This window comes from Eleutherodactylus coqui, chromosome 10 (genome assembly GCF_035609145.1).
Source record: "Eleutherodactylus coqui strain aEleCoq1 chromosome 10, aEleCoq1.hap1, whole genome shotgun sequence".
In the NCBI taxonomy this organism is placed as follows: domain Eukaryota; kingdom Metazoa; phylum Chordata; class Amphibia; order Anura; family Eleutherodactylidae; genus Eleutherodactylus; species Eleutherodactylus coqui.
In genome coordinates, this window is record NC_089846.1 from 77,426,820 (window position 1) to 77,451,244 (window position 24,425).

General features: G+C 49.9%; 1 protein-coding gene across 5 annotated transcripts in view; it reads left to right on the forward strand.

The window, feature by feature from the left end:
• The first annotated feature begins 1,196 nt into the window (after positions 1 to 1,196).
• Positions 1,197 to 24,425, forward strand: part of LOC136580641 (class I histocompatibility antigen, F10 alpha chain-like) — a 64,084-nt gene continuing 40,855 nt past the window's right edge. Inside the window, exons 1-3 of one of the 5 annotated variants that reach the window (XM_066581364.1) lie at positions 1,197 to 1,256; positions 13,900 to 14,163; positions 15,800 to 16,078. In XM_066581364.1, the coding sequence (XP_066437461.1) occupies positions 1,199 to 1,256; positions 13,900 to 14,163; positions 15,800 to 16,078 (601 nt within the window). In that variant the 5' untranslated portion in view covers positions 1,197 to 1,198. Of the gene's footprint in view, positions 1,287 to 1,794; positions 2,409 to 2,434; positions 3,895 to 4,711; positions 4,771 to 13,899; positions 14,164 to 15,799; positions 16,079 to 24,425 lie in introns of those variants that run through there. The other 4 variants (XM_066581367.1, XM_066581369.1, XM_066581366.1 and 1 more) reach the window with 4 other exon arrangements.

Genomic DNA, 24,425 nt, shown 5'->3' on the forward strand with positions numbered 1-24,425 from the left:
AAGATTAAGATGGGCAAAAGAACACAGACATTGGACAGAGGAAGACTGGAAAAAAGTGTTGTGGACGGATGAATCCAAGTTTGAGGTGTTTGGATCACAAAGAAGAACGTTTGTGAGACGCAGAACAAATGAAAAGATGCTGGAAGAATGCCTGACGCCATCTGTTAAGCATGGTGGAGGTAATGTGATGGTATGGGGTTGCTTTGGTGCTGGTAAGGTGGGAGATTTGTACAGGGTAAAAGGGATTCTGAATAAGGAAGGCTATCACTCCATTTTGCAACGCCATGCCATACCCAGTGGACAGCGCTTGATTGGAACCAATTTCATCCTACAACAGGACAATGACCCTAAACACACCTCCAAATTGTGCAAGAACTATTTACAGCAGAAGCAGGCAGCTGGTATTCTATCGGTAATGGAGTGGCCAGCGCAGTCACCAGATCTGAACCCCATTGAGCTGTTGTGGGAGCAGCTTGACCGTATGGTACGCCAGAAGTGCCCATCCAACCAATCCAACTTGTGGGAGATGCTTCTAGAAGCGTGGGGTGCAATTTCTCAAGCTTACCTCAACAAATTAACAGCTAGAATGTCAAAGGTGTGCAATGCTGTAATTGCTGCAAAAGGAGGATTCTTTGACGAAAGCAAAGTTTGATGTAAAAACAATGTTATTTCAAATACAAATCATTATTTCTAACCTTGTCAATGTCTTGACTCTATTTTCTATTCATTTCACAACGCATGGTGGTGAATAAGTGTGACTTTTCATGGAAAACACAAAATTGTTTGGGTGACCCCAAACTTTTGAACGGTAGTGTATATGCCCCCTGGACAATCATCCCTGATCCTCCCATATGTGAAGATACCGGAATGTTCCTTCTTTCCGGACGCATATTATCAATTTCTGCAACACCTCTGCGGTATTCAGCAATTCCAGCTACCAGATTGGTTCTGATTCACAATTCCAGCAACCTGATTGGTTGTTTGGGTTGGCTAATTCAACCTGATTGGTTGTTAGGGCAGAAGTGTTGAAGTTGATAAATAGACATGCCGGCTGCCTCATGTTTCACTTTCACTTTCTCCCAGTCTGCCCGGTAACTGTTGACGCCAAGAAGAGGATTTTCCCCATTGGATTAAATCTCCCGGCCGTCCAATCAGAGCGCAGCCCTCCCCGCTGCTGATCATCACTGACAGCGGCAGCATGGAGGAGACGTGCACTGTCAGCCTGATCCTACTGAGCCTGACGGCAGTGTATTGTGGTGTGTAGGAGAGGGGTGCAATATACTCTGGTGTGTAGAGGGGGGGGGGAGCCGTATACTCTGTGGTGTGTGTGTGTGTGTGTGGGGGGGGGGCGCCGTATAGTCTGTGGTGGGGAGGGGGAGGGGGCTATATACTCTGTGGTGTGCAGGGGTAGGGGGCTATATACTCTGTGGTGTGCAGGGCGGGCGGGCTGCTGCCGTATACTCTGTGGTGTGCAGGGCGGGCGGGCTGCAGCCGTATACTCTGTGGTGTGCAGGGCGGGCGGGCTGCCGCCGTATACTCTGTGCTGTGCAGGGCGGGCGGGCTGCCGCCGTACACTCTGTGGTGTGTAGGAAGGGGCGCCTCCATATACTCTGTGGTGTGTAGGAAGGGGCGCCTCCATATACTCTGTGGTGTGTAGGAAGGGGCGCCTCCATATACTCTGTGGTGTGTGGGAAAGGGCGCCGCCGTATACTCTGTGGTGTGTAGGGAGGGGGGCGCCGTATACTCTGTGGTGTGGTGGGAGGGGGGGGGGAGTGCTGTGTACTTACTGTTTTATCATAGTCACATTTTCCTCAGTGCTGGGGGAGCACTTTTCTTCTCATGTACAGAACATGCGGTTCTAAGGACTTCTGCGGTAGGTTTTATTAGCCTGTTCTACACCTCTTTTCTTCAATAAAATCCCCCGTTCAGCTGTGCAGCTCGCACACACCCGGTATATTCCGCCTGTGGCTGTGTGTATTTATGTATGAAAATACTCTGCGTGTTTGCCCACATAATTAAATACTCTCAAAATCACATTGTTTTTTGGCATACGTGGCACGCTCGAGCTGTGGGGGTGAAATGATGGGAGTAGTATTCGCGGCTCTTATGCTGCTCATCAATACCGAAAACAAGGCTATAACCACAGAAGGATCAGGGGTGTTTGTTGATGGTGACACTCCGGGTATAAAGAACAACATTTCGTGGAGAGAAGCGATCAGGAGTAGATGGAGAGAAGAAGCGATAGGGAGGAGGCTGAGAAGAGTACTGGGAGAGAAGAAGCAATCGGCAGGAGGCTGAGTGGGGTAGTGGGAGAGAAGAAGCGATCGGGAGGAGGCTAAGAGAAGACGAGATCGGGAGGAGGCTGAGAGGAGTAGTGGGAGAGAAGAAGCAGTTGTGAGGAGGCTGAGGTAAGAAACGATCGGGAGGAGGCTGAGGGAAGAAGCGATCAGGAGGAGACAGAGGATTAGCGGTAGAGAAGAAGCAATTGGGAGAAGGCTGAGAGGATGAGTGGGAAAGAAGCCATCAGGAACAGGCTTAGAGGGATAGCAGGAGAGAAGAAGCAATCGGGGGGAGGCCGAGAGGAGCAGCGGAAGAGAAGAAGCGATCAGGAGGAGATGGAGAGAAGAAGTGATCCTGAGGAGATGGAGAGAAGAAGAAATCAGAATGAGGCTGAGAGGAGCAGCGGGAGAGAAGAAGTAATCATGAGTAGATTTAGTGAGAGAGAATAAGGGATCGGGAGGAGGTTGCGAGGAGTAGCGGGAGAAAAGAAGCGATTGGGAGGCTGCTGAGAGAAGAAGCGATCAGGAGGAGGCTGAGAGGAGTAGCAGGAGGGAAGAAGCGATCGGGAGGTGGCTGAGAGGAGCAGTGGAAGAGAAGAAGCGATCGGGAGCACACTGAGAGGAGGAGTGGGAGAGAAGCCATCAAGAAGAGGCTAAGAGGAGTAGTGGGAGAGAAGAAGCCATCGACAGGAGGCATAGAGAAGTAACTGGAGAGAAGAAGTGATCGGGAGGAGATTGAGAAAAGAAGTGAAAGAAAAAAAGCGATCGGGAGCAGATGGAGAGAAGAAGCGATCAGGAAGAGGCTGAGAGGAGCAGCGGGAGAGAAAAAGTAATCATGAGTAGATTCAGAGGAGTAGTGGGAGAGAATAAGGGATCAGCAGGAGGCTGAGAGGAGTAGCGGGGGAGAATAAGGGATCGGGAGGAGACTGAGAGGAGTAGCAGGAGAGAATAAGGTTCGGGAAGAGGCTGAGAGGAGTAGCGGGAGAGAAGAAGCAATTGGGAGCAAGCTGAGAGGAGTAGCGAGAGAGAAGAAGCGATCGGGAAGAGGCTGAAAGGAGTAGCGGGACAGAAGAAGCGATCGGGAGGAGGCTGAGAGGAGTAACGGGAGAGAAGAAGCGATCGAGAGCAGGCTGGGAGGAGGATTGGGAGAGAAGCCATCGGGAAGAGGCTGAGAGGAGTAGTGGGAGAGAATAAGTAATCGAGAGGAGGTTGAGAGTAGTAGTGGGAGAGAAGAAGTGATCGGAAGGAGACTGAGGGGAGTAGCGGAAGAGAAGAAGCAATCAGGAGGAGATTAAGAGGAGTAGTGGGAGAGAAGAAACGATTGGGAGGAGATGGAGAGAAGAAGTGATTGGGAGGAGGCTGAGAGGAGTAGCGGGATAGAAGAAGCGATCGGGAAGAGGCTGAGAGGAGTAACGGGAGAAAAGAAGCGATCGGGAGCAGTCAGAGAAGGAATGCGAATGAAACCATCAAGAAGAGGCTGAGAGGAGTACTAGGAGAGAATAAGGAATTGGGAAGAGGCTCAGAGGTGTAGTGGGAGAGAAGAAGCTATTGGAAAGAGGCTAAGAAGAGTAGCGGGAGAGAAGTAGCAATCGGGAAGAGATGGAAAGATGCAGAGGTATTTTTACTTCTTCCTTTTTTGACTGTATAAAGTGACATCTAGGCCCTTCGTTTTTAAATGCATTGTTTTACAAGCTCTTTGGACATCGTTTTTCTTGCACCCCATCATTGCAATGGGTGATGTACTGTGTGAAAAACGCACAAAGAGCCCAAAAATAGAACATATAGCGCTAATTTAAGTGCTTGTTAGAAACGCTTTACTAAAACGCTTATCTGAGAAGCCCCTTTGAAATGAATGGAGGCTTAGTGCAGAGTTAAAACCGCCTGTGTGAGAGCGGCCTTACTGGTATACAACCCATTCACCGGCTGTGGAGAGAGACGGGCGATCCGGAGAGGTAATTGTTCCTGTCGGTGTGATGCTGCTGCCAGTTATCTAGCCGGTTCTGTGTGAAAGGAAGAGTTTTGGTAGGAGCAATCAGACTGTTCGTTTGCTGTATAAGCGGCTGCCAAGACTGTTCGGCCCTAGATCCCCTGGGCTGTGTATACCCTGGGTACTGACTAGGCCTGTGGATAATATGGTGTTTCCACTCACGGGTACTGCTTACGCAGTTGCTTCTACTGATCACCCTGGACTCCGATTGGCTTGCTTCTCCTCAGGTCCTCTCTGGTACCAGCTTTTCTTAATGCCTTCTGCTATTTCACCGACTCATGTCACTGACTCCTCCTGACTCCGCGCTCTCTCTTTCTCCACTATGAATACAATGGCTCTTCTCCTCCGACTGCTCTAACACTCACCTCTCTTACTGCAACTGCTTCTCACCTCACTCTTCTTTCAACTGCCGCTCTCTAACTGTGCTCTTCCTGTCTTGCCTGGCCATGGAGGAGACGTGCACTGTCAGCCTGATCCTCCTGAGCCTGACGGCAGTGTATTGTGGTGTGTAGGAGAGGGGTACTGTACACCCTGTGGTGTGTAGGGACTCGGGGGGGGGGGGGGGGAGGGGGTGCTGTATACTCTGTGGTGTGTAGGGAGGCAGGGTGGGGGGGTTGTATAGGGAGAAGCAGGGGTGCCATGTACCCTGTGTTGTGTAGGGTGGAGTGCTGTATACCCTGTGGTGTGTAGGTGGGGCGCTGTATACTCTCTAGTGTGTAGGGGGGGCTATATACTCTGTGGTGTGTAGGGGGGGACGCCGTATACTCTGTGATGTGTGTGTGTGTGTGGGGGGGGGGGGCACCATATACTCTGTGGTGTGTAGGGGGGTTGCTGTCTGCTCTGGTTTGTAGGGGGGCAGCGCTGTCTACTCTGTGTGTAGGGGGGGTGCTTTCTACTCTGTGGCATGTAGGGAGGGGGTGTTGCCTACTCTTTGGCGTGTAGGGAGGGGGTGTTGCCTACTCTTTGGCGTGTAGGGAGGGGGTGTTGCCTACTCTGTGGTGTGTGGGGGAGGGGCCCTGTATACTCTGTAATGTGTAGGGGAGGGGCCCTGTATGCTCTGTGGTGTGTAGGAGGGGGGAGGCTGTATGCTCTGTGGTGTGTAGGAGGGGGGAGGCTGTATGCTCTGTGGTGTGTAGGAGGGGGGAGGCTGTATGCTCTGTGGTGTGTAGGAGGGGGGAGGCTGTATGCTCTGTGGTGTGTAGGAGGGGGGAGGCTGTATGCTCTGTGGTGTGTAGGAGGGGGGGGGGGACTGTATACCCTGTGGTGTGTAGGGGTGGGGGGGCCCTGTATACCCTGTGGTGTGTAGGGGTGGGGGGGCCCTGTATACCCTGTGGTGTGTAGGGGTGGGGGGGCCCTGTATACCCTGTGGTGTGTAGGGGTGGGGGGGCCCTGTATACCCTGTGGTGTGTAGGGGTGGGGGGCCCTGTATACCCTGTGGTGTGTAGGGGTGGGGGGCCCTGTATACCCTGTGGTGTGTAGGGGTGGGGGGCCCTGTATACCCTGTGGTGTGTAGGGGTGGGGGGCCCTGTATACTCTGTGGTGTGTGTGTTTGTGTGGGGGGGGGGGCTGTATACTCTGTGGTGTGTAGGGGGGGGGCCCTGTATACTCTGTGGTGTGTAGGGGGGGGCCTGTATACTCTGTGGTGTGTAGGGGGGGCTGTATACTCTGTGGTGTGTAGGGGGGGGCCCTGTATACTCTGTGGTGTGTAGGGGGGGGGGGGCCCTGTATACTCTGTGGTGTGTGTGGGGGGGGGCCTGTATACTCTGTGGTGTGTGTGTGGGGGGGCCTGTATACTCTGTGGTGTGTAGGGGGGGGGGCCTGTATACTCTGTGGTGTGTAGGGGGGGCTATATAGTCTGTAGTGTGTAGGGGGGGACGCCGTATACTCTGTGATGTGTGGGGGGGGGGGCACCATATACTCTGTGGTGTGTAGGGGGGTTGCTGTCTACTCTGGTTTGTAGGGGGGCAGCGCTGTCTACTCTGTGTAGGGGGGTGCTTTCTACTCTGTGGCATGTAGGGAGGGGGTGTTGCCTACTCTTTGGCGTGTAGGGGAGGGGCCCTGTATACTCTGTAATGTGTAGGGGAGGGGCCCTGTATGCTCTGTAGTGTGTAGGAGGGGAGGGGGCTGTATGCTCTGTGGTGTGTAGGAGGGGGGGGGGGGCTGTATGCTCTGTGGTGTGTAGGAGGGGGGGGGGCTGTATGCTCTGTGGTGTGTAGGAGGGGGGGGGTTATGCTCTGTGGTGTGTAGGAGGGGGAGGGGCTTATGCTCTGTGGTGTGTAGGAGGGGGAGGGGCTGTATGCTCTGTGGTGTGTAGGAGGGGGGGGGGCTGTATGCTCTGTGGTGTGTGGGAGGGGGGGCTGTATGCTCTGTGGTGTGTAGGAGGGGGGGGGCTGTATGCTCTGTGGTGTGTAGGAGGGGGGGGGGCTGTATGCTCTGTGGTGTGTAGGAGGGGGGCTGTATGCTCTGTGGTGTGTAGGAGGGGGGGGGGGCTGTATGCTCTGTGGTGTGTAGGGGGGGGCTGTATGCTCTGTGGTGTGTAGGAGGGGGGGGGGCTGTATGCTCTGTGGTGTGTGGGAGGGGGGGGCTGTATGCTCTGTGGTGTGTGGGAGGGGGGGGCTGTATGCTCTGTGGTGTGTAGGAGGGGGGGCTGTATGCTCTGTGGTGTGTAGGAGGGGGGGCTGTATGCTCTGTGGTGTGTAGGGGGGGGGGCCTGTATGCTCTGTGGTGTGTAGGAGGGGGGGGGGCTGTATGCTCTGTGGTGTGTAGGAGGGGGGGGGGGCTGTATGCTCTGTGGTGTGTAGGAGGGGGGGGCTGTATGCTCTGTGGTGTGTAGGAGGGGGGGCTGTATACTCTGTGTTGTGTAGGAGGGGGGGGGGCTGTATGCTCTGTGGTGTGTAGGAGGGGGGGGGGCTGTATGCTCTGTGGTGTGTAGGAGGGGGGGCTGTATGCTCTGTGGTGTGTAGGAGGGGGGGCTGTATGCTCTGTGGTGTGTAGGAAGGGGGGGCTGTATGCTCTGTGGTGTGTAGGAGGGGGGGCTGTATGCTCTGTGGTGTGTAGAGGGGGGGGGGCTGTATGCTCTGTGGTGTGTAGGGGGGGTCCTGTATACTCTGTGGTGTGTAGGGGGGGGGGGGTCCTGTATACTCTGTGGTGTGTAGGGGGGGGGTCCTGTATACTCTGTGGTGTGTAGGGGGGGGTCCTGTATACTCTGTGGTGTGTAGGGGGGGGGGTCCTGTATACTCTGTGGTGTGTAGGGGTGGGGGCCCTGTATACTCTGTGGTGTGTAGGGGTGGGTGCCCTGTATACTCTGTGGTGTGTAGGGGGGGCCTTGTATACTTTATGGTGTGCAGGGGGGGGGTGTATACTCTGTGGTGTGTAGGGGGGTGCCATATACCCTGTGTTGCGTAGGGAGAAGGAGGGGGGGGGTGCTTTATACCCTGTGTTGTGTAGGGAGAAGGGGGGGGTGCCGTATACCCTGTGGTGTACAGGGAGGGGGGGGGGGGTGTATACTTTGTGATATTTAGGGGGGGCGCTGTATACTCTTTGGCGTATAGGGGGGATGCCATATACTCTTTGGTGTGTAGGGGGGGGCGCAGTATACTCTGTGGTTTGTAGGGGGGAGGGCGCCATATACTCTGTGGTGTGTAGGGGGGAGGGCGCCGTATACTCTGTGGTGTGTAGGGGGGGGCGCCGTATACTCTGTGGTGTGTAGGAGTGGGCGCCGTATACTCTGTGGCGTGTAGGGAGGGGGGGTGCCATATACCCTGTGTTGTGTGGGGAGAAGGGGGGATGCCATATACCCTAGGGAGAAGGGGGGGGGCGTATACTCTTTGGTGTGTAGGGGGGGGGCGCGCTGGCTACTCTATGGTGTGTAGGCGGGGGGGGGGGCCTGTATACTCTGTGGTGTGTAGGGGGGGGGCCCTGTATACTCTGTGGTGTGTAGGGGGGGCCTGTATACTCTGTGGTGTGTAGCGGGGGGGGGGGGGGGGACTGTATACTCTGTGGTGTGTAGGGGGGGCCCTGTATACTCTGGTGTGTAGGGGGGGGGGAGCCCTGTATACTCTGTGGTGTGTAAGGGGGGGGGGAGCCCTGTATACTCTGTGGTGTGGGTGTGTAGGGGGGGGGGGGCTGTATACTCTGTGGTGTGTAGGGGGGGGCTGTATACTCTGTGGTGTGTAGGGGGGGGGCTGTATACTCTGTGGTGTGTAGGGGGGGGCTGTATACTCTGTGGTGTGTAGGGGGGGCTGTATACTCTGTGGTGTGTAGGGGGGGCCCTGTATACTCTGGTGTGTAGGGGGGGGGGAGCCCTGTATACTCTGTGGTGTGTAGGGGGGGGGCCCTGTATACTCTGGTGTGTAGGGGGGGGGGAGCCCTGTATACTCTGTGGTGTGTAGGGGGGGGCCTTGTATACTCTGGTGTGTAGGGGGGGGGGAGCCCTGTATACTCTGTGGTGTGTAGGGGGGGGAGCCCTGTATACTCTGTGGTGTGTAGGGGGGGGGCTGTATACTCTGTGGTCTGTAGGGGGCGCTGTATACTCTGTAGTGCTGAGGGGGACTGTATACTCTGTGGTGTGGGGAGCTGTATACTCTGTGGTGTGGTGGGGCTGTATACTCTGTGGTGTGTAGGGGGGCTGCATACTCTGTGATGTGTAGAGGGGGGGGGGCTGTAAACTCTGTGGTGTGTAGGGGGGCCCTGTATACTCTGTGGTGTGTAGGGGGGGCTTTGTATACTCTGTGGTGTGTAGGGGGGGGGGCTTTGTATACTCTGTGGTGTGTAGGGGGGGGTGTATACTCTGTGGTGTGTAGGGGGGGCCCTGTATACTCTGTGGTGTGCAGGGCGGGCGGGGTGCCGCCGTATACTCTGTGGTGTGCAGGGCGGGCGGGCTGCTGCCGTACACTCTGTGGTGTGTAGGAAAGGGCGCCGCCGTATACTCTGTGGTGTGGTGGGAGGGGGGGGGGGGGGAGTGCTGTGTACTTACTGTTTTATCATTGTCACATTTTCCTCAGTGCTGGGGGAGCACTTTCCTTCTCATGTACAGAACATGCGGTTCTAAGGACTTCTGCGGTAGGTTTTATTAGCCTGTTCTACACCTCTTTTCTTCAATAAAATCCCCCGTTCAGCTGTGCAGCTCGCACACACCCGGTATATTCCGCCTGTGGCTGTGTGTATTTATGTATGAAAATACACTGCGTGTTTGCCCACATAATTAAATACTCTCAAAATCACATTGTTTTTTGGCATACGTGGCACGCTCGAGCTGTGGGGGTGAAATGATAAAGTAGTAGTTGCAGCTCTTTTGCTGCTCACCAATACTGAAAGCATGGCTACAACCACAGAAGGATAAGGGGTGTTTGTTGATGGTGGCACCCTGGATATAAAGCACAACATTCCGCCGGTTCCCAGGCGGGTTTATGCATTACCCCATTGCTAGGCAGGTCACCTCTACTCCTGTTGGGGGACTAGAAATAACCCCACTTAAGGCCATTAGTTTACCGCATATTATCGTAATTCCCAGGCAAACAAATACATTGCCTTAGGCCTCAGGCACATGGGCAGATTTTTGCTATGGACTCCGGGGCTGCCGTCCGCCTCCGGATTCAGTGGCACTAACCCACCATAGCATGCTATGGAAAAATGATTCTTCCTGCATACGAGCAGAAACCAATTGAGGTTGCCACTCATGGATGAAAAATCGCAGCATGCTCCATTTTCCTGCAGTTCCTGCATGGATGGCTTGCATTGACCTCAATTGGAGCCGTCCGACCGGCAGCTTGTCCACAAATGAGATTGCGGACGAGCCGCGGATTCTGTACTGCGCATGTCCGATGGTGAGCCGTGCAGACCATCTTCAGTACAATGAAGCGGGAAGAAGACAACAGGTACGCAGGGTCAACCGCCACGGTCAGGCACGGATTCCGTGTGGGATTCCGCAGCCGGAATCCAGACCTGCTGTGTGCATGAGGCATTATGCTGTTTCGCTCACATTTGCATGAATGCATTGCATAATACGTGAACGCAAAACAGAACACAGCGTGTTCTATTTTGCCACATATTACGTGCAAGAGAGCATATTGTTCTCTACGGAAGCGTAATCAATGCAATTATAATATTTATTTTCAGTAACGCTGTGCCCCCAGTCTGTCTAACCTCCTCTATGTGTTTTTACTGCTGTCCCTGCTCATATACCTCCGCCATTTCTGAGCGCTGTGAAGGGCGGCCCGTCTATGATCCAGGCGGCTTCTTCCCTTCTCAGTGCCAGACCTGATGCACTAACAGGGCTCTCGGTGCATTGGGTCTACGCTACTATATGTCACAACCCAATGCACTGAGCCCCACATAATGAGATCACGAGGTGCCATTCTGTCATCATCACAGCCTTCTGAATGTATACCTATTAAGGCATGCCTGTGTAATGTGACCAGACGTCCTGATTTAGGGCTCCCACCCACTGGCAATTTTTTTCACTGCGAAATTCGCAGGTTTTTTTTTTCTGCAGGGGGTCTATGGGACTTGTAATGTAAAAATCGCGATCGCGCAAAATCGCGATTTACCGCGATATCGCGATTTTGCGTGATCGCGATTTTAGCTTTGCATGTCCCATAGCCCAAAGACCCCTGCAGGAAAAAAAAAAACGCTGCGAATTTCGCAGTAAAAAAACGCTTGTGGGTGGGCACCCTTAGGCGTGAAAGTCCTACTTTGGGACCATGGATCCCACTTTCAGCAGAGTTTCAAGCAGGACAGCCATTTGTCCCACTTTCAGCATGTCTGGTCACCATGAAGGTAATTGCCACCCAGGGTGACGTGGAGCAGCTGCGGGATGCACACATTGACGCCCGTGTTTTCACTCTATTTCAGGGGGCTCTATTACTACTGGGGCCAATGTAGGGGACATTCTTACTACTAAAGCCAGGGACATTATTACTACTGGGGACACGCTGTACGTGGCAGCATACATCAAGCTAAAAGGGTATAATTACACATGACTAAAATGCTGCAGAATGTCCGCAGCCGAAATTTCCACGGTAAATTCCGCAGCAATTCTGCATAAAAAAGCTGTGAAAGTCTCCACCATTGGTGCGGATTTTGACTAGAAATCAGCCGCGTATCCACAGCTGACATCATACCCCTATGTTCCGCTTTGACCCTGAGAAAATCTGGTCACCTTATGTCTGTGGCGATATAGTATTGCAGTATGCTGTATAGGAGATCAGACGGTCACAAGCTCAAGTCTACTATGAGAGCAAAAAAAATCTAAAATAAAGACTTTTAATTCACTGTAAAAAATGAAAAAAGTTTAAGATAAACCCTTTCCCCTGTCATTGCATCAAAAACCGAAAATAATTAAAAATTTGGTATCGCTGTTTCCAATTTATTGAAGTATCATATTATTCATCCTGAATGCTGTCAGAAAAAAAATATGCAATGCCAGAATCGCCCTTTTTTCACCTTGTCTCTAAGAAAAAAAAGTGATCAAAAAGATGTATGTACTCCAAAATGTCACCAATAAAAACTACAGATCAACTTGCTAAAAATGAGCCCTCCAAAAGCTGCATCAGCAGAAAAGCAAAAAAGTTATGAGGGGGTGGGGGATTCAAAAGATGGCAGACGAAAACAATATATTTTTTTAAAGGTAGTTTATTTTCTTTAGGTAGTACTGCATAAAAAACATATAAATTTTGTTAGATAACATACGAGTTATATTGTTTTTACTGCACCTTAATCGCCATAATTTCAACCTCTCCCCCCCCCAAAAAAAGATGTAATTGTTTTTTCTTCTATCTTGCCACACTTAAATTTTTTAACCGTTTTGCAATACGTTATATGGTATGTTAAGTAGTACCACTATGAAATACAACTCATCCCACGAAAAAACAAGCCCTCATGTAGTTGTCGCTAGAAAAATAAAGTTATGATTTTATGAAAGTGGGGAGGAGAAAATCAAAATCAAAAGAAAAAAAAAACAGCGGGAAGAGGTTAAAGATTTTCATTGTTAACTTTTTGTGTTATGCTCCAAACAGCTTTTTTCAGGGTCACTATGTAGCTACTTTATGAGAAATCCGTACACCGCTTCTAAGTAAGTGAGTTATAGTCTGCAATAAGGGAGGTGCAAGCCTGCTACATGATGGCAATGGCTAGGCCATACCACATGACCTGATGTTGGAACAAAGTCGTAAGTGGAGCTCCGACACTGCTGGACTGGGTATTGCCCCTCTCTGGACAACCCCTTCAAATCCGCTTCTTTGCTGCCACTTTATAGGACTTGTACTAACTTTCCGCTGCCAGCAGGTGATTTTGGTGTAAGTTTTTAGATTTCTTCCACAGACTGATTAATCATTATTGTAGGATGTGAGGTTTTTATCTCAACTACATTCTTTCCTGCCTCCAGTGATTGTTGGTGCAAGTCACACAGTTGTCCCAGAAAATAACACATGAAACATGTTGCATAGTAACAAGGTGTCAGGATGCGGGGTCCGGGAAACTGGAGGTCCCTGAAAATACCCGCAACCCCTGTCCCTTCCTACTTGCCCCCCTGGGCTAAGCCCCAGGGCGACAACTGGGCGACGGTCCCTACACTCACTAAGGAAGGGGAACACTGGGACTAACAGACAGACACTGGAACAAACAACAACAAGGAGAGTCAGACAATCCGGGTCAGCAACGAGAGGGTGCGCGGTACAAGAGGGTCAGGCAAAAGCAATGTCAGGTCAAAAGGCAGAGAGTCAGTAACAGGAGTCAGGAGTCAGAAATACGCAGTACGCTGGTGTAGCAGGAAATCCAAACTAACACTGGCACTGGACTGCAGACACCAGCAGGTTTAAATGCTGTCAGAGCTCCCGCCCCAGCAGCTGATTGGGGCGGGAAGCCTGACAGCAGCTGAGTGCACCCAGCAGCACTGGGAAACCTGCCCCCAGCCCTGCAGGAGGCAGGACAGGAGACACAAGTTTGGTTGCCAAGATACCTAGGACGCGACGTGGGGCAACACCCACTGCGTCCCTGGCAACCCGGGGGCGAGGCGGAGCCCGGCGGCCAGGAGAGGTGACGAGGAACGGGGACCCCCTGCGCCGCACAGCAGCCGCATGTGTGACAGGACCGGAACCGCCAGTCCTTACACAAGGAGGACATTTGACATGCAGTTAGACCCTCCAATGTCATAATAGTCTGTATAATGCGTTGACGCAATATTCATTAGTTGGTATGTTTTCAGGTGGCCAAATTCAAAGAGTTATTGCTTGAGGAAGCTTACACAATTATTAGTGTGATGGGAAGTTGTTTTATTAATAAGCAGAAATATTTCCACAGTTTTTAGACAGACATTTGAAATAAGGCTGAAAGACGCCTCACTTGTAAATATGCCTAATTAATTATAATTCATTTATTATCATTGGTTATTGAAAACTCAGCAAGTGCAGTAACGTCTCTTTAAAGGCAGGACTTCTCTCAGGCCGATTGAAGCTGTTTCTCGTGAGATCTCAGTAAATGGCCTTGCATTCCTGTGATTGTTTGCTATCATAATATCTGAATATGTGGTAAGGAAAGACAGAGAAACAAAGAAGAGCAGGTTATAAGACAAGATGGAGGATAGAGAATATTAGGACTTCTCTCACAGATATGTAACAGTCTCTATGTCTCTCTCAGACAGTCACTCTCTGTACTTGCATTATATGGGAGTCTCCGCTCCGGGGTCCGGGCTGCCCATCTTTGTCAAAGCTGCATATGTAGACGATCAGCAGATATGGGCATACAGCAGTAATACTGGGAGAGCCGTTCCTGTGGCTCCGTGGTTGAAGAAGAACACTGATCCTGAGTACTGGGAGGGTGAGACCATAATCGCTAAAGGAGCCGAGGCTTTATACAAATATGAAGTGAAGTTGGGGATGAAGCGTTTCAACCACACTAAAGGTGGGATACATAGTATCTTTTATGCATTACAACTTATCCAAAATGTAGTGTTTCTTCTATTTTCTCTAAATTGCGCTCTTCTCCATCTACTGTTTCCACCGTGCACTAGTCCTGTCTGAATGTGACTTTGGGGACATCTAGGGGAGCTTTTATGCAGTTGCTGGTGGATTGCTAAGCAATATGTTAGTTGAGGCACTAGGTAGGTGGTAATGTCTCCTATGACGTATTCCTGGTACACGTGACACTGTGTGTCGAGGAATATTAAATGCCCACAGAACTTCAGAAATGGTACGTCCCATCCATCTGGCACCCGCTATCACTCCTCGTCCTACTCTGATAATTCCCATTGCCTTGCCGTGAGCACGCCGGACGGTGTTCAGCCTCACAAGATAATGCCTCAAAACTTATACAGGTGTTAGTGTTCCTTTCAGCGGTCTCATCTCTGGCAAGCTCATCTTTCACTGACTGATAGTCCTCGACATAATTAACTTTTCTGAGTGGCTACGTTCCATGTGGTATCAATCACCCAGCAACAAAATTCTGCCGTATATTCGGCAACAAAGCGTCACCCTTGTCGTAAGTTATGTAACCTACCCTTGGCTGTGGCACAGTGATTCGGGTCATCAAAGACTTGATCTATAATGGTAGTGAAGGCATTGAGATTGTCGAGGAGGTTACTGTTTGTTTCCACATATGGCGAGGCCCATGCAAGCGCCTCATCTGTGAGAAGGTTGATGATAAATAATACCTTATTTCTGTTACTGGTGAATGGAGTAGGTTGCATGTGGAAGTGTAGATATGGCAGTGATTAAGGAACCCTCGGTATTGGCAACACTGACGATCCCCACTGAACTTTGCTGGCAGTGGCATGCGTACATCAGAATCTGGATTGCGCAACTCCAGAAGTTGTCCCTAAAAACCATCTATCTCTCTTTGCAGGTCAGCAACCTTTCCCAGGTAAGTGACACAAAATTCTTGAAGCTCAAGAATGGACTCCATTTTTGGGAGTGATTATTCTGTTAAGATCCAAATTAGGGTCGGAGTCCATTGTTGTAACTGGTGCAGATCAGTTGCGTGGTTAGGGAAAGCCAGAGATTGGTACACAAATGGATATCATTTTGCAGTACAGAGGAGCAGGCAGGTAGCTTAGTCAAGGAAGCCAGAGGTTGGTACACAGGTAGCTATCAGTTCATGGTACAGAGGAGCAGGCAGGTAGTGTAGTTAGGGAAGCCAGAGGTCGGTACACAGGTAGTAGCAATTGCAAAAGGAGAAGTGAGTTGTTGGAGGAGCTTGACTACAGGCTGAGAGCTCAATAATAACGCAATGAAGGAGAATCAGGGCCAGATTTATATAGAGTGTTTAATCAGTGCAGGGTGGAGCTAATCAGTAGCAAGAAACTGGGCAAGGTTAGGCAGGGGAGCTGTCCAGCAGGCTGAATAGCTCACTAGGGAGAGACATCACTTGGAGCACAGGGGTTCCCACGTTCAAACCCTGACAATTCCTGAGTTGTCACCTGAGGTAATGCCAATTTATCATCATATACATACTGTTAACCCAGAACTTTTGCATGTCAGTGTATGTAATGGCTTACTCATATCCATGCACTCTGTGTAACTTGTTCCTTTTCTGTGTGCAGGTTTGCATTTTGTGCAGGTGTTTAATGGCTGTGAGCTGAGAGATGACGGCAGCACTGCCGGATATGAGCTGTACAGATATGACGGGGGAGAGTACATGTACTTGGACATAAAGACAGCAACATTTATTCCTACTAGTGCCCCGGCTCAGATCATAACACAGAGATGGAACAGTCCGGATGTAAAAATGGGGGAAAGGACAAAGTATTATCTGGAGGATGTCTGTATTAGGAGTCTGAAGATATTCCTTGAGTACGGAAGAGAAGATCTGGAGCGGAGAGGTGACATCACCACCCATTACATCTACCTAGTCTTCCTTTTTATAGTATCTACACAGGGATCCTAACCATTTAAGGACAGTCTTTATGTGTTGAGAAATACTATCATGTAAAAAAGACTGAAGTATTCTAGAGGTAGAACGTTTGCTGGTTAACCAGAATAATTAGATTTGTTTGCTTCTGGAGCGCAGAGGCCTCTTTATCAGATATCTCTACAGATTAATAACTGGGAGAGTAAAGCACAACATTTAACAAATGTTATACTAAGGCAATAACCCATTAATGACAAACAACGTACATTTTTGTTCTATGCGTTCTGATCCCACTCCATACAATGCGGGTGCCGGCTGTTTCTTACAGTAGACACCTACTAGCAACAGCCGATATCAGCGTGGACGCTGATCACAGCTGTTAGCCATTTAAATGCTGCTGTCAGTTCTGACAGTGGCAGTTAAATTCCCTGATCAAAGTTCTTGGGTCCCGATCTGCCCCCTTCCCCACAATGTGATCATGAGGTGCCATAGTAGAAGGCCCCATTGCTGCCATGGCTGATCACCGTGGTAGAATGCCTATCAGATTATGGTATAATGTGATACTATGGTATTACACTATACTGCATGATTGCAATTTCAAGTGCCCTGTGGGGGCTAAAAAATGAAAAAAATTGTAAAATTAAATTTATTAATTGACTGTGTTACAAAGAAAATGCTTTGCAGTTTTTCTTGGCAACATTTTTGTGTTTCTTGCAGAGTTTTGGGTGCTGATTCCAAATTTGTGTGAAATTTTGACTGTCAGGAACAGATTAACAGATAATAACGTTAACAGTAGCATAAAGAAGTGTAGATATAATTGCAATTTTCTCATGTCCGCTTCATGTGTGCAGTAACTGCAAACCAAAATATAAACTCTCTGGCAATGTTCACACCACACTACCATGAAGCCCCTGCAGCATGAGGGAAACTTTCCGTAAGGGGAGCTAGAGGGTGACAACCACTGCCTGCTAGTGGATGGCCCGCCTTGATAAGGATGCATCCACCCTTGTGCTTGTCGCTTAGTAACCCCAATAAATGACAATGGAAAAACCACCATACATGTAAACCAAAACCTCTAAAGAATAAAGCTCAGTAATAAATCTGTAAAGTCATCTGAAGAGCCGCTGAAAGAACCGCAGAAACCAGATCCAGAGACGTCCTCCACGGCAGAAGAACGCTGCACTGAAATTGACCAGCATAGAACCCAGGCCAGGAGGGAACTAAAAACCTTCCCTAATTGCCCACAGGAGGGCACCCACAGTTAACACACCCCTCAGAGTCAAAGAAGAGTAAGGCCTCATGACCACTTGAAAAATACAATCCGTGCAGAATCTGCCGTGGATTTCCGCGACGGATTTGCTTTAAATGGTATTTTTTTGCATGCAGATATCCGCACACATTGCTATCAATGTGATAGCAATGTTGCCGATCCGCGCGGCATCCGAGGCAGAATGGAGCATGCCGCGTTTTTTCTCCCGCGCGTGAAAAACGCAATTCTTTTAAAATGCCATCCGCAGGTGCAAAAATCAATTTAATGGAAAGGGGATGACCAATGATTCCCCATGGGCAAAATCCGCGCAGAATCCGCGGCGGAAATCTGCTGCGGAATCCGCAATTCCATTTAGCTAGTGGACATGAGGTCTTAATGCTCAAACTGATGCAACAAATGTTATATGTTTTATAAATATACTTATAAACAGTAAATCCTGAATACAGTAACATACAGTTATAAGCAGGACATATGATCACAAGGTGGCAGATGTGGAGTAACAAGGAACTTCCACAAGTAGCATGAAAATATGTGAAGTTAGATGCAATGTTTGCATAAGTCGCTTATTACTTATATGTGCACCAGTGTTCTTCGTTGGAATATTCCATCAGTAATCAGCCGGCATTGCAGACAGCTGCTATTCTTCATTCTGTTCTTCAATTGCACGCATCTCCTGGTGAAATCTTTAAAGGGGTACTGACATGAATAATGTTTTTATGCTTTACCAGCCATTGTTGTTGACATCGGGGGGTCATCTCCTGGCAGGCACTGTTCTTCTGCTTCTTCCTCCACGAGCCGCTCCGCAATCGCGCGCATGCGCAATAGAGAGGTGCCCTCTGACAGGAGTCAGGACGGGCCGCGTCTCCACTGCGCACGCCCAGAATCTCGGAGTTCAGCCAGGACGGACGGGCCGCCCACAGTAAGCACTGCTTGTGACGTGCTTGCTGTGGGCGGCCCGTCCGTTCACCTCGGAAGTGGCTGACGGACGGAGCAGAGCAGGAAGCGGTCATTTTGACCGCTTCTGCTCTGCTTCTACAAGCTACAGAAGACGACACCGGCTGGAAGGGACATGCCTGGTGATCGGACCTAGCCAGGCAAGGTGAGTACCTTTTTTTTTTTTTAGTGTCAGAACCCCTTTAACGATGTTCATCTAAGTCACTGCATGTCTTCGGGAAGTAGTCAAGGTGCGAGTGCATGAAATGTACTTGAAGGAACATGTTGCATACCAAATCTTTGTATGATTTCAACACGTTGGTCACAATCTATTCTAAGTTTTTTGATCTTGTTTTCTCCAGAAATTTACCACATTCTTGAATGCTATCTGGGCAGATTTTTCTTTGCTTGTTAATCATTCATTGAATCTAGTGTTACATTTCAGTTCTCTGATCTGCGAACTCACAAAAATACCCTCATTTATATTTGCTTCTGAAAAATGGGTAAATTTGCCATGGGATAGGCAAATCCTCTGCCGTTTTATCTATTGCCCTGAAGAACTGTTTCATAAGGCCTAATTTAATCTATAATGGGGGAGGCAGAGGACACAAGACTTTACCGTTCAACAGTTTTGTCCACAACTCTCAAATTTCTGGCTGGCTGGTCCTTCCATATGTAGTGAGATTGCCTATCACAGCTATCTCACTCACGCAGAAAACAGGAATACTTTGTGAACCCTGCCTGCATTCCCAACAAGACAGCAATGAACTTCAAGTCTCCACAGATCTCCACTTATGTTCAGAGTATTTCATAGAGTAAAGCATATCTGCAGCATTTCAAGACTGGTATAACCGACTGAAACAAAACGCAGCACATTTGAGGTGTCTATGAAAAGCTTTCACTCTTGGACATCATAAGAGTGATGCAGAGCTGACATCAAACCACTTACAAAAAGTTAGGGTCCCATCATAACGGAAGAAATGCACAAGATTTTGTTCTGTGTCTGTATTCTCTTATACTTGTTTCGGGTTGGAAAGGATTCCATTTTTAGAACCAGGATCCCAGAAGTTCCACCTTCCTTTTGTTGTTTATTCGTTCAGGCACTCTGACTCTTTGTGACCTCGTGGACCAGCCCACGCCAGAGCTTCCTGTCGGCTGTCACCCTCCAACTCCACCAAGGTCCGGTCCAGGTCGACCCCTCTTCTTTTTGCCTTCCACTTTCCCCAACATCAGCATCTTCTCGAAGGTATCCTGCCTTCTCATGATGTGGCCAAAATACTTCAGTTTTGCCTTTACTATCCTTCCCGCCAGTGAGCAGTCTGGCTTTATTTCCCGGAGTATGGAATGGTTTGATCTTCTTGCGGTCCAAGGTACTCTCAGAATTTTCCTCCAATACCACAGTTCAAAAGTGTCTATTTTCCTTTGCTCAGCCTTCCTTATGGTCCAGCTCTCACATCCATAGGTTACTATGGGGAACACCATTGCTTTAACTATGCGGACCTTCGTTGTCAGTGTGATGTCTCTGCTCTTAACTATTTTATTGAGATTGGTCATTGCTCTCCTCCCAAGTAAACGTCTTCCGATTTCCTGACTGCAGTCTGTTTGCAGTAATCTTTCCGCCTAGAAATATGAAGTCTGTCACTGCCTCAACGTTTTCTCCCTCTACTTGCCAGTTGTCAATCAATCTGGTTGTCATAATTTTTTTTTTTTTTATGTTTAACTGCAACCCAGCTTTTGCACTTTCTTCTTTCACCTTGGTAATAAGGCTCCTCAGCTCCTCCTCGCTTTCAGCCATCAAAGTTGTATCATCTGCATATCTATGATTATTAATGATTCTTCCAGTGATGTGCTCTGCATACAAGTTGAATAGGTAGGGTGAGAGTATACACCCCTGCTGTACTCCTTTCCCAATCTTACACCAATCTGTTGTTCCATGGTCTGTTCTTACCGTTGCTACTTGGTTGTTATACAGATTCCTCAGGAGGCATACAAGGTGACTTACTATCTCCATACCACCAAGAACTTGCCACAATTTATGATGATCCACACAGTCAGTGGCTTTAGAATAATCAATGAAACAGAAATAGATGATTTTCTGAAATTCCCTGCCTGCCTCAATTATCCAGTGGATATTGGCAATTTGGTCTCTAGTTTCTTTGCCTGTTCTAAACCCGGCTTGTACATCTGGCAACTCTCGCTCCATAAATTGCTGGAGTCTACCTTGCAGGATCTTGAACATTATCTTACTGACATGTGAGATAAGGGCCACTGTGTGATAGTTGGAGCATTCTTTAGTGTTTCCCTTTTTTGGTATAGGGGTTTTAAGTTAATTTTTTCCAACCTGATGGCCATTCTTGTGTTTTCCATATTTTCTGGCATATGGCATGCATTATCTTTACTGCATCATCTTTTAAGATTTTATACTGTTCAGCTGGGATACCGTCGTCTCCTGCTGCCTTATTAGCAATGCTTCTTAAGGCCCATTCAACCGCACTCCTCAGGATGTCTGGTTCTAATTCACTCACCACACCGTCATAGCTATCCTCGATATTATCATCCTTCCTATACAGATCTTCCGTATATTCTCGCCACCTTCTCTTCATCTCTTCCGCTTCTGTTAGATCCTTGCCATCTTTGTTTTTGATCATGCCCATTTTTGCCTAAAAATGTACCTCGTTTGTTTCTAATTTTCTGAAAGAGATCTTTCGTCCTTCCTATTCTATGTTCTTTTCCACTTCCATGCATTGCTTGTTTAGAAATAGTTCCTTATCTCTTCTGGCTAACCTCTGGAATTGTGCATTTAATTGGGCATATCTCTGCCTATCACTGTTTCCTTTTGCTTTCCTTCTTTCTTGGGCTACTTCCAGTGTCTCAGCAGACAGCCATCTTGCCTTCTTGGTTTTCTTTTTCTTTGGGACGTTCTTTGTTGCCGCCTCCTTTTACTTTTACCTTCCTTTTACTTAGGCCTAATGTTACCATGCAGGGCGGCGCTGGGTCCCGCGGCCGGCGCGCGCCGCTTCGAGCTCGGCTTCGGCGTCCCGGAGCTGTGCTGTCAGGGATCTCCCGGCGGCGTGGAGCAGCCAGCGTGCAGCAGCGTGGAGCAGCCAGCGTGCTGCGGCGTGGGCGTGTCCGCCCGTAGGGTGCCGCCCGCTCTCATCCACCTCCCTTATGCAACAGTGGGAGAGTCGGTTCCTCCCACTCTCCGCCCCTGGGCGGAGGCTTTTAGTTAAAAGGCTGGCAGTGACCTGAACTCACTGCCAGTTATTGGTTCTGCTAGCCTCTAGTCAGGTCTATTCTAGTCTGTCCTAGTTGCTTGTCAGTCTCCTTTCGTTTGCCTGTGAGCTACACCTCCAGCCTTGATTCACCTAGCAGTTTTGTTGGTCTGTTACACCTGCCTCTCCTGTCGGCACTCTGTCCCCTGTTAGTAGTTCCATCCAGGTAGTCGCCAGGTCCCTAGCCAGCGCAGGGACTGCCGCCCAGTTGTCCGCCTGGGGTTAGCCAGGGCCGAGGCAAGTAGGCAGGGACAGTGGGGTGCAGGAGATCAGGGCACCCCAACTGGCGCTCGGGGGGCAGAGTGCCGTAACATAATAACTGGCCCTTTAAAACCGTTTTTGTCATGGAGGCGATCAGTTCCCTCACGAACCAGCTGCAGGCCCTGGTGCCTGTGATCCAGGATTTATCCGCCCGCATGGTGGCCCAGGAGCAGCGGGGGGTGTCGCAGGGGTCGGACGCCTCAACCAGCCCCGAACCCAAGTGCCCTCTTCCCGAGGTGTTTTCTGGGGAGAGGAACAAGTTTTTTGTTTTCCGACAGGCGTGTCGCCTGTTTTTTCGCATGCGTCCCCGTTCTTCCGGGTCGGAGGCTCAGAGGGTCGGGCTGATAATGTCCCTGCTGCGGGGCTCGGCACAGACATGGGCTTTCTCCATCCCCAAGGGTTCCTCCTGCCTGCAGTCCGTGGACTCCTTTTTTCAGGAACTCGGGGGTATCTTCGACGAACCGGACCGAGCGGGGTTGGCGGTTTCACGGTTGTTGGCGCTGCGGCAGGGGTTGTCGTGTGTGGAGGATTATTGCTCCAACTTCAGACGCTATGCGGGGGACACGACATGGAACGATAGCGCGCTGAAGGACGTTTTTCTGCAGGGCCTCTCGGACGCAGTTAAAGACCTGTTAATTTCCCATCCCGTCCCCGGGTCCTTAAGGGAGGCTATGGAGCTAGCGGTGAGAGCAGATAGGAGGCTCAGGTCTAGGAAGCAGGACAGGCAGACCCGTAGAGTCAGGGAGGTCAGTGGCCCTGGTCCCTCCTTCTCCTTTCCAGTCTCTGCGCCCGAGCCAATGGAGGTGGACCCGCTGGACCCCAAAGAGCGACGCCGGACCCGTTTGTTGCATCGTCTCTGCCTCTACTGCGGGAAAGCTGGACATCGGGTGATAACCTGCCCACTGAGGTCTCAACGCCCGCAGCCGGAACCGGCGGAAAACTCCGAGTCCTAGGCGATTGCAGGGAGGATCGCCTAGGACTTCAGGTACTTCCTAAACTTTTGGTACCGTGTCATGTTAGATTCGGGGATTTTTCCCGATCAGGGCGGGCGTTTATTGATTCCGGAGCAGCCGCTAACTTGATAAGTCTGGGTTTTGTCCGTTCTCTGATGGCGGAATTTGTGGCGTTGAAGACGCCAATTCATTTTACCAGCATTGATGCTACCCCTCTCTTGGTACGATGGAGGACCCCAAGATTACAGTTCACGGTGGGGGTCCTCCACTCGGAAGAACTGTCTTTCTTGGTGATGGAAAAAATGTCGGTTGATGTGGTGCTTGGTATGCCCTGGTTGGCACTGCACAACCCCCAATTTGATTGGTCCACCCGGGAATTGACTCATTGGGGGTCATCGTGTCACAATCACCTGTCTACCATAGCTGTGTGCTCCGCAGATACGGTGCTCATTCCGGAGTATTTGTTAGACTTTCAGGATGTATTCTCCAAACGACTGTCTAAGGCTCTGCCCCCTCATAGGGAGTGGGACTGTGGTATCGACCTGATTCCCGACGGTCCCATCCCTAAGGGAGCCATTTTCAATCTGTCAGGTCGTGAGCATGAAGCCCTCAAGTCCTATGTCTCGGAAGCTCTGGCCAACCGACATATCCGGCCGTCCAGGTCCCCTGCCGGGGCAGGTCTCTTCTTTGTAGAGAAGAAGGACGGGACACTAAGGCCTTGTGTGGATTATCGGGCCTTGAATAAAATCACCGTGAAGAACCAGTGCTCCTTGCCCCTAATTCCTGACTTGTTGAATCAGGTGGTAGGGGCTCACTGGTTCTCCAAACTGGACTTAAGGGGGGCTTACAATTTAATTCGCATCAAAGAGGGAGATGAATGGAAGACAGCGTTCAACACCCCGTTAGGACATTTTGAATGTCTGGTCATGCCTTTTGGACTCTGTAATGCCCCCGCTGTGTTTCAGGGTTTTATGAACGCAGTCTTCCACGACTTCCTGGGGGTATTTCTGGTCATTTATCTGGACGACATCCTGGTGTACTCACCGGACTGGGATTCACATGTGTGGCACCTGAGGTTGGTCCTGACCCGTTTGCGCGAGTATCAACTTTTTGTCAAATTAGAGAAATGTACATTTGGCTCTAAACAAGTATCCTTCCTTGGTTATGTAATTTCCCCCACAGAGATTCAGATGGAGTCTGATAAAGTAGCAGCAATCTCCCAATGGGTCAGACCCGACAACCTCAAGGCTCTCCAGCGGTTCTTAGGTTTTGCAAATTTCTACCGCAAATTTATTAGAAATTACTCAGTTATTGCTCAACCTCTGACCGACCTGACTAAGAAGGGGGCTGACTTGGGTAAGTGGTCGCCTGCAGCCCTGGAGGCCTTTAGCCGTCTAAAAAAGGCATTCACGACTGCCCCGGTGCTAATACAGCCGGACGCACGACTACCCTTTTTTATTGAGGTAGACGCGTCGGAAGTGGGGACAGGAGCAGTATTGTCGCAGGAAGTCAGTGGGAGGTCTGGCTATAGCCCATGTGCGTTCTTTTCGCGAAAGTTCAATTCAGCAGAGCGCAACTACGACGTGGGTAACCGTGAATTGTTGGCTATCAAATGGGCTCTGGAAGAGT